This window comes from Ranitomeya variabilis, chromosome 3 (genome assembly GCF_051348905.1).
Source record: "Ranitomeya variabilis isolate aRanVar5 chromosome 3, aRanVar5.hap1, whole genome shotgun sequence".
Taxonomy (NCBI): Eukaryota; Metazoa; Chordata; class Amphibia; order Anura; family Dendrobatidae; genus Ranitomeya; species Ranitomeya variabilis.
This window is the reverse complement of record NC_135234.1, coordinates 479,487,176-479,503,435: the sequence shown is the minus strand read 5'-3', so window position 1 is coordinate 479,503,435 and position 16,260 is coordinate 479,487,176. Positions and strand designations below refer to the sequence as shown.

Sequence of the window (16,260 nt, the reverse complement as noted above, 5' to 3'; positions counted from 1 at the left end):
GTGGAGGGGTATTAAAGTTACCTTTTAGTATTAAGACTCTAAAAAATGTTCTTATTTATCATCTTGGAATGTCGTTTCATTTAAGTCATTCCAATATAGTTTTAGAAAGTGTTGTCAACTGTACCTTGCAGTAAGACTAAAGCGATCTCGATACTCCAAAAAAGTGGCAAATGTAAAATTAGGGGAAGTTTAGGATTGAAATAGGGATTTGCCTTGGTGTTTTCTTCAAACCCTGTATCACGTGCCACCCCAATCTCTACACTAAGCATATTTGACTGGCTTGAAGTATATTTAATTTTTGTTTTTGCCAAATAGTAGTAACGATCATCGTTGATGAGTATCATACATTTTTTTCTTTAACATTATAATTTATGGTGCTTAATATTACATCATTTACTTCTGCCATTCATTATGACATTTCAAGTGTGGCCAATTACACAAGACATAAATTGAACATTTTCTCAGTTAATTATTACAGCTGAATAAGCCTTTTTGTATTATTTATTCTGCTTTTTGACTTTGCTAGTACACTTATTTGTAGCCTTGCGATACATTTTCCCCCTGTAGTGTGTATTTATTATGGTCATTTTCTGGTTCATTTCTGTTCTTATTCATTGCATTGTGTTGTTCTTCATTACAGTGTTTTCAAGATGCCTATTTGTACAAGCTCCGGAGCAAGTTAAATGATCTGAAAGTCTCTAATTAACTTATTAACTGTTCTGTAAATGCATCCTGTACATACATAGCACCATGATTTTTTTGTGTTGTAACTTAATCATCCACAAAGACTTTGCCCTAATTCATATTTGTGTTTCTGCCTAATTTGTATTGAAGCTACATTTTCTTATCAAGAATATTTTGCCATTTTTCGTACAAAAAACAGCGTTTTATAACAATAATGCAAATAAAAAGAATCAAAGATGGCTTGTGTCCTTTTACAGAAAATATAGCCTTTGAAGTGTTTTAGTGCGCTGTTAATGGGGATCAGTAGATCTGTTCCACATCATTAGCTAGATGTAATATAATTAAAGTATGTCTGGGTTGGCGTAATAGCGATCATTAGACATCTTTATTCTCTAAGTCTGTTCTTAGTGCTTTTTTAGGTCATAATAATAATAAACATTTGTATATTTTTTCTTTTTAGCATAATATGACTCAACTAAACTGGAAACTGAAAGCCATTCTACAAGGAGATCGATTCTATGGGCCTTCATTCTTACACATAGCAGCAGGAGAAACAGCACAGTATTCTTTAATGTTTAAGCCTACTGTCGAATGCTGTAGCGCTGTAAGTATTGTGACTTTTAGCGGAAGTCAAAGATAAAGAACATTTTGCTATTTTTATAAGCAGGGCAAATAACATCTAAATGTGAAAAGTTCTTATACATCTTTTATTTGGTCCAAAAAAAGGTAAAAAAAAATAATACAATAAGTTGGAAATGTTATATGTCTTTTTTAAGACTGACCTTAATGTAAAAAGTATGTATGACTATTTCTAACTGAGTGTACATTTTATTTTTTATTATGAAAAGGCAATGAAAATGCTAGCATTGACAATGCCAATTGTTCTTTTAATTTGTTTTTCAACCTTTTCTCACATCTACAAGTTGGATTCTACTTAGTCATATAAAAAATAGCTATTTCTAATGATTATTACAAGGGTGTAAAATAAGTGTCTTTTTATCAAGAGTACACTGGATATGTAGGAATGTGTTTCTAAAGAATAATTCATTACTTGCGCATTTAATCATTCATCTGCTTATTGCATCAAATATTAATTCATGTTGGTAAATTACTTTTTACCCACTGGTCGGCTAGCAGCAGTGAATTACACCCAATGCTTTTTCCAGGATTGGAGACCAAATGTACTCATTGTGCTTTTAATTAATGTTTTTGTCTAAAATCCCCAAAAAATACAATCTGAAACCAATGTAAATCATTGAAATTGTTAAGTGCTTAAAAATGTGTTTAGATACATTTTTTGATAATAACTCAACATTTTTGTTTAAAACAAACTATCTTTAACATGAACTGAAAAGTTATAGTGATAACGTAAATCTATGAAAACATATAAATTAATGTAAAACCAAATCTTGAAGAGCATCCAAAACTCAGTTCTTTTTGTTCTGCAAATTAATTGTTTGTAAGGAGCCGTTTGGAAATTAAAAGATGAAACTTTACAGCCAAAGGCGTAACACTTTCCCATTTTAACAGGGTACTCTAATTCTTCAAAATGAAACAGATGGTACTGAACATATATTTGGCCTCAAAGGTATTGGCCAAGAACCCCTGGCTCTTGATCATATCGTGATAGATTGCCAAGTAAGACAAATTACTCAGAAGGTCCTTATGGTACCCAATTATACCAATGCCAGACTGACTTTCAAGGTAAGGTTTAGAAATGTTAGATACTGGAAGTTTTTACCCATTATGTTTCCTTGTAATATTTTAGTTCTGTTTCTGAAAAAAAGTATTGTTTAATTAAATCATTCAATTATCTTAAAAATATGAGTTATATTTGTAAGACTCTGTCTACATATCCAGTTGTCATCCATTTATGATGAATCCATCGCTAAAATAAATGGATTGATTATAAACAGAGCAAAAATGGATGCACACTTCCAAAAGCAGAATTAACTACTGTACAGTGCCTTGAAAAAGTATTCATACCCTGTGAACTTTTACACATATTTTCACATTACACCCACAAACTTAAATGTTTTTTATTGGGATTGTATGTGATATACCAACATAAAGTAGCAAGTCTTGTATATGTGAAGTGTAAAGGAAATGATATATGGTTTTCAAAATATTTTAAAAATGTAAATCTGAAAATTGTGACATGCATTTGTATTCACTCCCCTGTAGTCTGATACTTTGTAGGACCATCTTCTGCTGCAATTACTTCTGCAAGTCTTTTGGGGTATGTCTCTACCAGCTTTGCACATCTAGAGGATGAAATTAGTGTCCATTCTTCTTTGCAAGCTACAGTAGCTCTATCTCAGTGAGATTGGATGGAGAGCGTCTGAACAGCAGTTTCCAAGTCTTGACATAGATTCTCAGTAGGATTTAGGTCTGGACTGTGACTTGGTCATTTGAATATGCTATAATGCAAATCATTTCATTGTATCTCTGGCAGTATGTTTAGGAATGTTGTCCTGCTGGAAGGTGAACCTACACCCCAGTCTCAAGTCTTTTGCAGCCTTTAACAGGTTTTCCTCCAGGATAGCCCTGCATCTAGCTCCATCCATCTTCCCATCAACTCTGACCAGTTTCCCTGTCCCTGCTGAAGAAAAGCATCCCCTCAGCATGATGCCATGAAATAATTTGGTCTATCTGCTATTGTCATTGCTGTTGTAGGTCATAAAAAAAACAAAACACCTATTTATATACAGTGGGGCAAAAAAGTATTTAGTCAGTCAGCAATAGTGCAAGTTCCACCACTTAAAAAGATGAGAGACGTCTGTAATTTACATCATAGGTAGACCTCAACTATAGGAGACAAACTGAGAAAAAAAATCCAGAAAATCACATTGTCTGTTTTTTTATCATTTTATTTGCATTTTATGGTGGAAAATAAGTATTTGGTCAGAAACAAACAATCAAGATTTCTGGCTCTCACAGACCTGTAACTTCTTCTTTAAGAGTCTCCTCTTTCCTCCACTCATTACCTGTAGTAATGGCACCTGTTTAAACTTGTTATCAGTATAAAAAGACACCTGTGCACACCCTCAAACAGTCTGACTCCAAACTCCACTATGGTGAAGACCAAAGAGCTGTCAAAGGACACCAGAAACAAAATTGTAGCCCTGCACCAGGCTGGGAAGACTGAATCTGCAATAGCCAACCAGCTTGGAGTGAAGAAATCAACAGTGGGAGCAATAATTAGAAAATGGAAGACATACAAGACCACTGATAATCTCCCTCGATCTGGGGCTCCACGCAAAATCCCACCCCGTGGGATCAGAATGATCACAAGAACGGTGAGCAAAAATCCCAGAACCACGCGGGGGGACCTAGTGAATGAACTGCAGAGAGCTGGGACCAATGTAACAAGGCCTACCATAAGTAACACACTACGCCACCATGGACTCAGATCCTGCAGTGCCAGACGTGTCCCACTGCTTAAGCCAGTACATGTCCAGGCCCGTCTGAAGTTTGCTAGAGAGCATTTGGATGATCCAGAGGAGTTTTGGGAGAATGTCCTATGGTCTGATGAAACCAAACTGGAACTGTTTGGTAGAAACACAACTTGTCGTGTTTGGAGGAAAAAGAATACTGAGTTGCATCCATCAAACACCATACCTACTAAAAAGCATGGTGGTGGAAACATCATGCTTTGGGGCTGTTTCTCTGCAAAGGGGCCAGGACGACTGATCCGGGTACATGAAAGAATGAATGGGGCCATGTATTGTGAGATTTTGAGTGCAAAACTCCTTCCATCAGCAAGGGCATTGAAGTTGAAACGTGGCTGGGTCTTTCAACATGACAATGATCCAAAGCACACCGCCAGGGCAACGAAGGAGTGGCTTCGTAAGAAGCATTTCAAGGTCCTGGAGTGGCCTAGCCAGTCTCCAGATCTCAACCCTATAGAAAACCTTTGGAGGGAGTTGAAAGTCCGTGTTGCCAAGCGAAAAGCCAAAAACATCACTGCTCTAGAGGAGATCTGCATGGAGGAATGGGCCAAAATACCAACAACAGTGTGTGGCAACCTTGTGAAGACTTACAGAAAACGTTTGACCCCTGTCATGGCCAACAAAGGCTATATTACAAAGTATTGAGATGAAATTTTGTTTCTGACCAAATACTTATTTTCCACCATAAAATGCAAATAAAATGATAAAAAAACAGACAATGTGATTTTCTGGATTTTTTTTTCTCAGTTTGTCTCCCATAGTTGAGGTCTACCTATGATGTAAATTACAGACGCCTCTCATCTTGTTAAGTGGTGGAACTTGCACTATTGCTGACTGACTAAATACTTTTTTGCTCCACTGTATATGTGTATACAGTTAGGTCCAGAAATATTTGGACAGAGACAACATTTTTCTCATTTTGGTTATAGACATTACCACAATTTAATTTTAAACAAAACAATTCAGATGCAGTTGAAGTTCAGACTTTCAGCTTTCATTTGAGGGTATCCATATTAAAATTGGATGAAGAGTTTAGGAGTTTCAGCTCCTTAACCTGTGCCACCCTGTTTTTTCAAGGGACCAAAAGTAATTGGACAATTGACTCCAAGGCTATTTCATGGACAGGTGTGGGCAATCCCTTCGTTATGTCATTCTTAATTAAGCAGATAAAAGGCCTGTAGTTGATTTGAGGTGTGGTGCTTGCATTTGGAAGGTTTTCCTATGAAGTAAATATGCGGTCAAAAGTGCTCTCCATGAAGGTGAAACAAGCCATTCTTAAGCTGTGAAAACAGAGAAAAAACCCATCCGAGAAATTGCTACAATATTCGGAGTGGCAAAATGTACAGTTTGGTACATCCTGAGAAGGAAAGAAAGCACTGGTGAACTCATCAATGCAAAAAGACCTGGGCGCCCACAGAAGACAACAGTGGTGGATGATCGCAGAATAATCTCCATGGTGAAGAGAAACCCCTTCACAACAGCCAACCAAGTGAAGAACACTCTCCAGGAGGTAGGCGCATCAATATCCAAATCTACCATAAAGAGAAGACGGCATGAAAGTAAATACAGAGGGTTCACTGCACGGTGCAAGCCACTCATAAGTGTCAAGAATAAAAAGGCTAGACTGGACTTGGCTAAAAAACATCTAAAAAAGCCAGCACAGTTCTGGAAGAACATTCTTTGGACAGATGAAACCAAGATCAACCTCTACCAGAATGATGGAAAGAGAAAAGTATGGCGAAGGCTTGGTACAGCTCATGATCCAAAGCATACCACATCATCTGTAAAACACGGTGGAGGCAGTGTGATGGCTTGGGCATGCATGGCTGCCAGTGGCACTGGGTGACTAGTGTTTATTGATGATGTGACACAGGACAGAAGCAGCCGAATGAATTCTGAGGTATTCAGAGCCATACTGTGTGCTCAGAGCCAGCCAAATGCAGCCAAACTGATTGGTCGTCGTTTCATACTACAGATGGACAATGACCAAAACATGAAGCCAAAGCAACCCAGGAGTCTATTAAAGCAAAGAAGTGGAATATTCTTGAATGGCCAAGTCAGTCACCTGATCTCAACCCAATTGAGCATGCATTTCACTTGTTAAAGACTAAACTTCAGACAGAAAGGCCCACAAACAAACAGCAACTGAAAACCACCGCAGTGAAGGCCTGGCAGAGCATCAAAAAGGAGGAAACACAGCATCTGGTGATGTCCATGAGTTCAAGACTTAAGGCAGTCATTGCCAACAAAGGGTTTTCAACCAAGTACTAGAAATGAACATTTTATTTAAAATTATTGAATCTGTCCAATTACTTTTGGTCCCTTAAAAAAACAGGGTGGCACATGTTAAGGAGCTGAAACTCCTAAACCCTTCATCCAATTTTAATGTGGATACCCTCAAATGAAAGCTGAAAGTCTGAACTTCAACTGCATCTGAATTGTTTTGTTTAAAATTAAATTGTGGTAATGTCTATAACCAAAATGAGAAAAATGTTGTCTCTGTCCAAATATTTCTGGACCTAACTGTATATATATATATATACATATATATATATATATATATATATATATATATATATATATATATCTCTCCTAAATGGTAGCCATTAAATATATAACAGAATAAAGATGAGGACCACATATACAGGAAAAGAAAAGTGGACATTCCTTGAAACAGTTCACATATTGAAAATCCAAATCCAAATATATATAAAAACCAGGTAATGAATGCTATTTACTCCAGCACAGTGCTGCACATGACATAAAAAGACCCTATCTCATAAAGTGGGGCACACCCATCCAGTAGGCCTCGGTATGTACAATAAAGTTTATTTAACCCCTTCACCCCCGGAGCTTTTTCCTTTTATTTCGCTCCCCTCCTTCCCAGAACCATAACTTTTTTATTTTTCTGTCAATATGGCCATGTGAGGGCTTATTTTCTGCGGGACGAGATGCACTTTTGAACGATATCAGTGGTTTTACAATGCCATGTAACAGAAAACGGGAAAAAAATTCCAAGTGTGATGAAATTGCAACAAAAGTGCAATCTCACACTTGTTTTTTGTTTGGCTTTTTTGCTAGGTTCACCAAATTCTAAAACTAACTGGCCATTATGATTCTCCGGGTCATTACAAGTTCATAGACACCTAACATGTCTAGGTTATTTTTTATCTAAGTGGTGAAAAAAAATTCCAAAGTTTGCTAAAAAAAATAAATAAAAATTGCGTGATTTTCCGATACCCGTAGCGTCTCCAATTTTCGTGATCTGGGGTCAGGTGAGGGCTTATTTTTTGAGTGCCAAGCTGGCGTTTTTAATGATACCATTTTGGTGTAGATACGTTCTTTTGATCGCCCGTTATTGCATTTTAATGCAATGTCGCGGTGACCAAAAAAAGTAATTTTGGCGTTTCGATTTTTTTCTCGCTACGCCATTTAGCGGTCAGGTTAATCCTTTGTTTTTATTGATAGATCTGGTGATTCTGAATGCGGCGATACCAAATATGTGTATGTTTGATTTTTTTTTAATTGTTTTATTTTGATTGGGGTGAAAGGGGGGTGATGTGAACTTTTATATATTTTTTTGTTTTTTTAATATTTTTAAACACTTTTTTTTAACAATTTTGTCATGCTTCAATAGCCTCCATAGGAGGCTAGAAGCATGCACAACTCGATCGCCTCTGCTACATAGAAGTGAAGTACAGATCACCTCTATGTAGCAGAAATGCAGGGTTGCTTTGTACGCCGACCACAGGGTGGCGCTCAAAGCAATCGGCCATCAACAACCATAGAGGTCTCAAGGGGACCTCTGGTTGTTATGGCAATGCACCGCTGACCCATGATCATGTGACGGGGTCAGCGGTGCGAGCACTCCCGGCCGCGCGGACGGGAGCGCTAGTTAAATGCCACTGTCAGCGCTTGACGGCGGCATTTAACTAGTTAATGGGCACGGGCAGATCGCGATTCCACTCGCGCTCATTGCGCGCACATGTCAGCTGTACAAAACAGCTGACATGTCGCGGCTTTGAGGTGGGCTCACTGCCGGAGCCCACCTCAAAGCAGGGGATTTGCCAGCTGACATACTATTCCGTCAGCTGGCAGAAAGGGTTTAAACATACATCAAAAGAGAAGTATTCCCATATAGGGCCGATGGGAGGTCCTACAGAGTCTATTCAATCATGGTACAATGCATATGAGATAGTAAAATAAAGACATATTCATTACCAGAGATGGTAGAGAAGATCCAGGCGTCCACCACACCTGACACACGTTTCGCAATGAAATGCTTCGCGAATTGAGATACTGATTTGGCTTTTATCCTAAGTCATATTGCAAGACTCGTTAAAGGGTTGATTGTGACTTGTAGGATCGCTCCTTCCAACATGTGGCGCTATAGAGTTCAAGTCCTCTTTTTCTCTGAAGAGGCAATTTGCATATTACATTTCCCAGAGGAGCATTGCACGGCGAATAAGCCTCCTTACCTTGACAAGCCAGAGCTGGTATGTCACTCTCCACAAGGAGAAACCTTACCCCTTAGACCCCAGACTCACAATAAATACATCAATTTCAGCAAGATCACATGTTGTGCCATAGTTTTTTTTCTCATGGTTTAGATTATATTTACCGTATGGCACCAGAAATTCTCTGGACTGCGGATCCCTTTATTTATACTACATATGCAACAAAAGCGGACAAGTAAATTTAGCCTAAGAGTATAGAAATAATTTCTACTTACAAATAGATTAGCTCACCCTGAGGTTTATGACATACAGTATCAATATTGTACGTATTACATGTTTTTCAAGTGATTATAAAATAATTCTAGTTTATGTCCTTTTCCTTGTATGTGTGTGGGGCCAAGATATTTTTCAAACTTTCCATGACTAAATCATCTTTTACACAGATCACAAAATAATAAAATTACTATCCTCAGCACTTTATATGCTTCAGATCTCTAATGGTGGATACATTGATATCTTACCAGTGTTGAGGAATTTCACATTTTAAAACAAATAAGATATTTCAACAGTAGTTCAAACAATCCCTTTAATGTGTAAGCTTCTGTGATGATCAGTTGATCGCCTATAGATTTGGCTCACAGTGCCATCAGCTGCTCATTTTCCCTGCATTGGATTCTAAATGGGAATATGTAGTATTGCGTGTGACTATTCAAATGATAGTGAGAGCAGGCTCACCATTGCCATTGTGTGTTATTGGCCTTGGCTCATAGGGTTCTTAAACAGGAAGGACATTTAAAAGGGAGTTGTTGAGATGAGAAAACCTCTTTAAATGAATCTGTCAGTAGGATCATTCGTCCTAAGCCATCTACATGGGCATGCAGAAAGATGAATTAAATGATACCTTGACATCTGATTTCCAGAGAAATCAATGTATTTCTTAATATGAAAATTAACTGTAAAGATCTACTGTTCAGACATAGATCCCCTCGAGAATCTGCCTCCAGAGCTTATTTTAAATAGAAAGTTACCAGTTTCACACTAGCACCGTCTCTTTTCGTTTACAGTAAACTCTGGAGGCAGATTCTCATGCATATCTGTGTTCGGCCAATAGCCATAAATAATAAATAATTTAAGCATAAGGAAAACATGGATTTTTCTGGAACAAGACATTGGATCGCAGATAGCAAAGTGTCACTTTCTTCAACTTCCTATGACCTACATGCCCATACATATGGTTTAGGCGGGATTATCTTATTGACAGATTGCCTTTAAATTATTATTTCCCCTGTTACGCTATAGCAGAAATTATAATCTCATAAAATTTCTTTTTAAGATGACGAGAAATCGTATGCGAATGTTTTCATAGTTCTTTTCTTAAACATTTTCTCTAGCAAACTCTGTTTTTTCATACTTTATGCAGTTTCAAGGGTTAAACAGCTGATGCTGTTTGCCTAATGCACTGATGTCTGTTTCTAGCTCGGCCCTTCTCTTTGATGGTGGTATTTCATTTAAAATAGTGTGTAATCTTATTCTACAACAGCTATTTATAACTTTTTAATTCATTTAATTAAAGGTGGTGTCAGACATTCCAATCATTGGCGGCTCTCAAACATTGACCGTTAAACCTGGTACATCATCTCCGTACACTCTGACTGTATCACCATGGAAACGTGGATTGTTCCAAGGTAATGAGATCTTGTACAAGTTTGACATCAATTATATTGACTAGTATTAGATTTTATTTATGCCCATACAATGCTTAGAAAAACGTTAACAACAAGGGAAGGCGAAATGGATTTTATGTTACTTTAAAAATAGACCTGTCTGATTTTTTTCATTGTAATGTTTTCTTCTTGTGGATGATTCACAGTTAAAGAAAAATAATGTATTCAATTAAATATAATAAGTTACTGCTAGGCAATATTGTGTGATTCTAAATAAAGCTAATAAAGCCTATTTTCTACTTTTTACCCTGGAAAAATGTCATTTTCTGAAAAGAAGATATTTTTAGAAGAGCCGTTAATGGCAGAGATAGTAGGACTTCTTTTTCTTTGTCTGTATGGCCTCTGTGCGGATGTGGAACATACAACTGGGATTGCTTTAATTGAATGTAAAGACAAAGATGGATGTCTTTGGGAAGATAATATATATTTTCTACAGAGAGAAAAGATTCTTTTAAAACATAGCTTTTAATGAATCACAAATAAACCCCGGTCAGACGCAACATAAAGCAACCATGACCCATAGGAGGGCCTACTGAGTTTTTGATACAGAGTAATAGGAAACATTATATTCAAAGTGCTATAGTGCATACAAAAGAGTAGATCTCACCCAATTGTAGGGTTGTCACACTTCAAGAGATTCCACCGGTAGCAGAAACAGTTGTTCCAGTCTATCTACCCTGTCATGCCCTCTGTATGTGCTCCTGCCCTTTCAAAGGCAGTACCCAAGTGTAGCTCTCATGATGCCTACACCAGAAAAAATCACTCCCAACCCGTTTCTTTTTTAATTGAGGTGCAGAGTGCTGCCACCTCCTTGAAGAAAATGGTGTACTCTGCACCTCAATTAAGAATACCCACCATTGTTACATATCTGTTTTGTTTTTTATTTGAACACTATCCACTTTATTGACATTGAGGCACTCTTTGCTATATGGAAATTTGAGCAATTTGGACTTTATTATACTTGTATTTTTTCCCCCTTAACGAGTACACTCACCTGATGACATCTCTTTAGTGAGAAAAAAAGACATCAGTAGGAATTTTTTCTGGGGTTCATATCATGAGAGCTACACTTGGAGCTGCCCTTGTTAAGGCAGGAGCACATACAGAAGGCATGACAGGGCTGATAGACTGGATCAACTGATTCTGCTTCCGGTGGAATCTCTTGAAGTGTGACATCCCTAGAGCTCAAATGGGTGACATCTTCACTTTTTTATGTACTATAGCACTTTGAATGTGATATGTCCTATTACTCTGTATCCAAGACTCAGTAGACCATCCTATGGGTCATAGTTGCTTTATGTTTCAACTGTGATGTTACTGTATTTATTAAAAGTTATGTTTTAAAGGAATCTCTTCATGCTCTATGGAATATATAACCTGAGAGATGAATACCTATCAGCAGGTATCCAAGATGTAGAAGATAATGCAGTACATAGTAAATCCATTCTTATTATATTATACTACAACTTTCATAAGGGTTTCATTTCTACTGAAATCTGAAAATTCATTTTATATACAAATTTACCTATTAATACAACATCTGGTATCCACTTGTTATTAGGTGTAATCTCATTTGTTGCGGAAGATGGAGAACAGCAATATCAATGTGGCAACCCACCAGTTTCTGCAGATGGCACTGAAGCTGTGCAAATAGATGGAATTCAGACTTCTAGTGCAGGGGTAGCAGGTATGTTTTGTACTGGGAATATGGATCTGTCAATATGTGAATTTCTGTAATGCTCCAATCTGTTAATGGTTGCTGAATGTCAGATAAAGTTTGAATGTTAGGTAAAAAAAATATTCTATGTGCAGAGAAGCTGTATTTTGATAGAGATTATATGAAATACTAAAATAGATGCTTACTAAATTTATTTTATTGTATCATTCATGTTATTCTGTTGGGATTGCCATTTTAAGTAAGGTGATTGCAGTTGTATTAGTACATTTGTAGCAAAATGTAACACGAATGTAAAAACAAACAAAAACACTGTTAAAGACCTTTACAATATCATCCTCATGGGGGACTTCAAAAACAAGAAAATAATACACAGAAGAATAGTACTTCATTTGATACAATAATTTAGTCTATTCTTATTTGTTAGAGCATTCCATGAACATCCTCATCTCTACCAGTATTTACAGGTGCTTCTCACAAAATTAGAATAATAACATCAAAAAGTTAATTTATTTCAGTTCTTCAATACAAAAAGTGAAACTCATATATTATATAGAGTCATTACAAACAGAGTGATCTATTTGAAGTGTTTATTTCTTTTAATGTTGATGATTATGGCTTACAGCCAATGAAATCCCAAAAGTCATTATCTCAGTAAATTAGAATACTTAACAAAAACACCTGAAAAGGCTTCCTGAGCATTTAATAAGATATCCTAGTATGTTTCATTAGGCTCCACAATCATGGGGAAGACTGCTGACTTGACAGATGTCCAGAAGGCAGTCATTGACACACTCCACAAGGAGGGTAAGCCACAAAAGGTCATTGCACGTGTAAAGAACCATGGAATAAATGGCGCTATAAAAATGTATAATAATAATTGCTAAAGAAGCTGGCTGTTCACAGAGTGCTGTATCAAATCATGTTAATGGAAGTTTGAGTGGAAGGAAAAAGTGTGGTAGAAAAAGGTGCACAAGCAACCGGGATAACTGCAGTCTTGAAAGGATTGTTAAGAAAAGTCCATTCAAAAATTTTGGGGAGATTCACAAGGAGTGGACTTCTACTGGCTGCATTGCTTCAAGAGCCACCACACACAGACATATCCAGGACAAGGGCTACAAGTGTCGCATTCCTTGTGTCAAGCCACTCATGACCAATAGACAATGCCAAAAGCGTCTTACCTGGGCCAAGGAGAAAAAGAACTGGACTGTTGCTCAGTGGTCCAAGGTGTTGTTTTCAAATGAAAGTAAATTTTGCATTTTATTTGGAAATCAAGGTCCCAGAGTCTGGAGGAAGAGTGGAGAGACACATAATCTAGTGTGAAGTTTCCACAATCAGTGATGGTTTGGGGAGCCATATCATCTGCTGGTGTATGCTGGTGTAGGTCCACTGTGTTTTATCAAGACCAAAGTCAACGCAGCCATCTACCAGGAAATTTTAGAGCACTTCATGCTTCCCTCTACCATCAAGCTTTTTGGAGATGGCACCTGTCCACACTGCCAAAAGTACCAATACCTGGTTTAAAAACAACAGTATCACTGTGTTTGATTGGCCAGCACCTCTCCTGACCTTAACCCAATAGAGAATCTATGGGGTATTGTCAAGAGGAAGATGAGACACCAGATCCAACAATGCATACGAGCTGATGGCTGCTATCAAAGCATGCTGGGCTTCCATAACATTTCAGCAGTGCCACAGTGTTATGACCGCACATACTTACCTGTCTTCTTCTGTCCCTCGGTGCGCTCCCGGCTCTGCTCCACGACGCTCTGCTTCTCCCTTCTCTCAGTTGCGGTGTTCTGTTCTTCCGCGCATGCGCAGTCGCGTCACCTGAGCCGCACTGCCTCCTGGGAGGTCATGACCCGATGGCTCCACCCCAACATGGCGGCGCCCATCGGGTATTTCTTCCCGGCATTTTCCCAGGTAAGACGCCTTTACCTATGTCCTAGGCTTCCCAGTCTCTGTACCTTTGTCTCCGCTGTGCCTGTCCTACGTTCCAGTCTTGTCTGCCCTGCCTCTCCTCAGTGCCTGCCCTGCGTACTTGCCTTGTCTGCCCTGTCTCTCCGCTGTGCCTGCCCTGCGTTCCAGTCTTGTCTGCCTTGTCTCTCTGCCGTGCCTGCCCTGCATACTTGCCTTGTCAGCCCTGTGTCTCCACCATGCCTGCCCTGTGTTCCTGCCTTGTTAGCCCAGTGTCTCTGCCGTTCCTTCTCCATGTTCCAGTCTTACCCACTCTGTGTCTCCGCTGTGTTTGTCCTCTTCTTTTGTTTTAGTAGCCGTCCCTTTGGCTCTAGCTGTTGTGTCTCCATCCCCCTTGGGCCTGCTCCTAACGCTCCCTGTATAGGGGGTGGTTCCATCTGGTCCGCTCGTCCTCGAGGGCTCTAGAGTCACGACCCAGAGGGTCCACTCTCGGGTTCTTCTCCGAATCCTTACATACAGGCTGATCACCTCCATGCCACGTCACATTGATGCAGTAATTGATGTGAAAGGAGCCAAGTATTGAGTGCATTTACTGAACATACATTTCATTAAGCCAACATTTGGGATGCTAAAATCATTTTTTCAAGCTGATGTTATAAAGTATTCTAATTTACTGAGACAATGGCTTTTGGGTTTTCATTGGCTGTAAGCCGTAATCATCATTAACAGAAATAAATAATTGAAATGCATCACTCTATTTGTAATGACTATATAATTTATGAGTGTCACTTTTTGTATTGAAGAACTGAAATAAATTAACTTTTTGATGATATTCTAATTTTGTGAGAAGCACCTGTATCAACTATTCCGCACCAGATTGCCCAATTTGTTAAGATAGTTCTTTTTTCCAATTGGTATTATGACTAAGAATATTTATTTCATTATTTGGGGATACATAAAACATAAAGTAAGGTTCTGTAACATTTTTGGCACCAATGGAGTCTGTAAAGCATTCAGAGCCAGTCTAAAGATCAGACTAGGCATGAATCAGAACAGAACAATGTCAATTTAAAAATACTTATAGGGGTGGTCTTATACTAAAATTTCTTTTACAAGGAATCTGTCACCTCATTTTTTGCATATAAGCTGTGGCCACCACCATTAGGGGCTTATCTACAGCATTCTGTAATGCTGTAGATAAGCCCCCGATGTAACCTGAATGATAAGAAAAACAAGTTAGATTTTGCTTACCCAGGGGCGGTCCGGTGCGGTCCAGAGCTGATGGGCATCGCAGATCCAGGTCTGGCACCTCCCATCTTCATGTGATGACGTCCTCTTCGTTGCTTTTGTCGTGGCTCATGCGCAGGCATAATTCTCTGCCCTGCATCGGGGGATCGGGGGCTTATCTACAGGATTACAGAATGCTGTAGATAAGCCCTAAAGATGGTGGCACAGATTATATGCGAAAAATAAGGTGACAGATTCCCTTTAATCCTAAATGTGTATTTAATGTAATAATCTGTTCTTTTTTCTTTATACATTAACCCTTTCACAACCAATGACATATAGGTAGATCATTGGTCGTGCCCCTGACTTTGATGCGGGCCCCAGCGCTGTACCTCTAACAGCCACCGGTGGATCAGCAACCCTCCCGCAGCTGTTAGCAAGTTAAATGCCGCTGTCAAGCTCTGACTTTGTCATTTAACATGCACTGGCTGGAAGCGCATTACAAAGCCTGCCCATCAGCACCCCTGTCACGTGATCGCAGGGTGCCAATGAGTTGTCTTTACAGATGGTGGTCTGCAGAAGACCTCCGTGTCTGTCACTGTAAATCTCCTTGGTGCTTAGCCATCATTGTGACATTGTGATTTCTCCTACATATAGCAGGAAGAAGCGATGCTTTGTGTAGTACAGTCAATGATGATCACAGCTTCAAGTCGCCTAAAAGGACTATTGAGGGACTATTGAAGCCAGTAAAAAAAAACGTTTTTAAAATTATGAAAAAAAATTTAAAACCCACAAAAGTTCAAATCACTCCCCCTCTTTTAACCCCTTTGCGACATGCGCCATACATGTACTGCTCTGCGGGAGCTGCGTTCCCTCAAAGAGCAGTACAGGTACGACTCACCAATTGTGTGGCCTCACACTGAGCGCTGCAGCAATCAGATGTGAGTGTCAGCTCTTTGTGAGAGCTGACACCTCGCAGCAATGCTAGCACGGATCACGAGCATTCAACCCCACTGGTGCCGCTGTCACTAGTGACAGTGACATTGAGGAGCACAGCTCAGGAAGTGGACTCCCTGCACGCTTCCATCAGGACCACATGATATGATTGCGTTGTCCTAATGGAC

At 38.9% G+C, this 16,260-nt stretch overlaps 1 protein-coding gene across 2 annotated transcripts in view; it reads left to right on the top strand.

Annotated features, from left to right (window-relative positions):
• The window catches only part of CFAP47 (cilia and flagella associated protein 47), an 816,247-nt gene that overhangs the window by 425,796 nt on the left and 374,191 nt on the right, over nt 1–16,260 (top strand). For both annotated transcript variants that reach the window (XM_077296700.1, XM_077296701.1), the window contains exons 48-51: nt 1,145–1,288; nt 2,215–2,388; nt 10,167–10,278; nt 11,879–12,004. In XM_077296700.1, the coding sequence (XP_077152815.1) occupies nt 1,145–1,288; nt 2,215–2,388; nt 10,167–10,278; nt 11,879–12,004 (556 nt within the window). The remainder of the gene's footprint in view (nt 1–1,144; nt 1,289–2,214; nt 2,389–10,166; nt 10,279–11,878; nt 12,005–16,260) is intronic.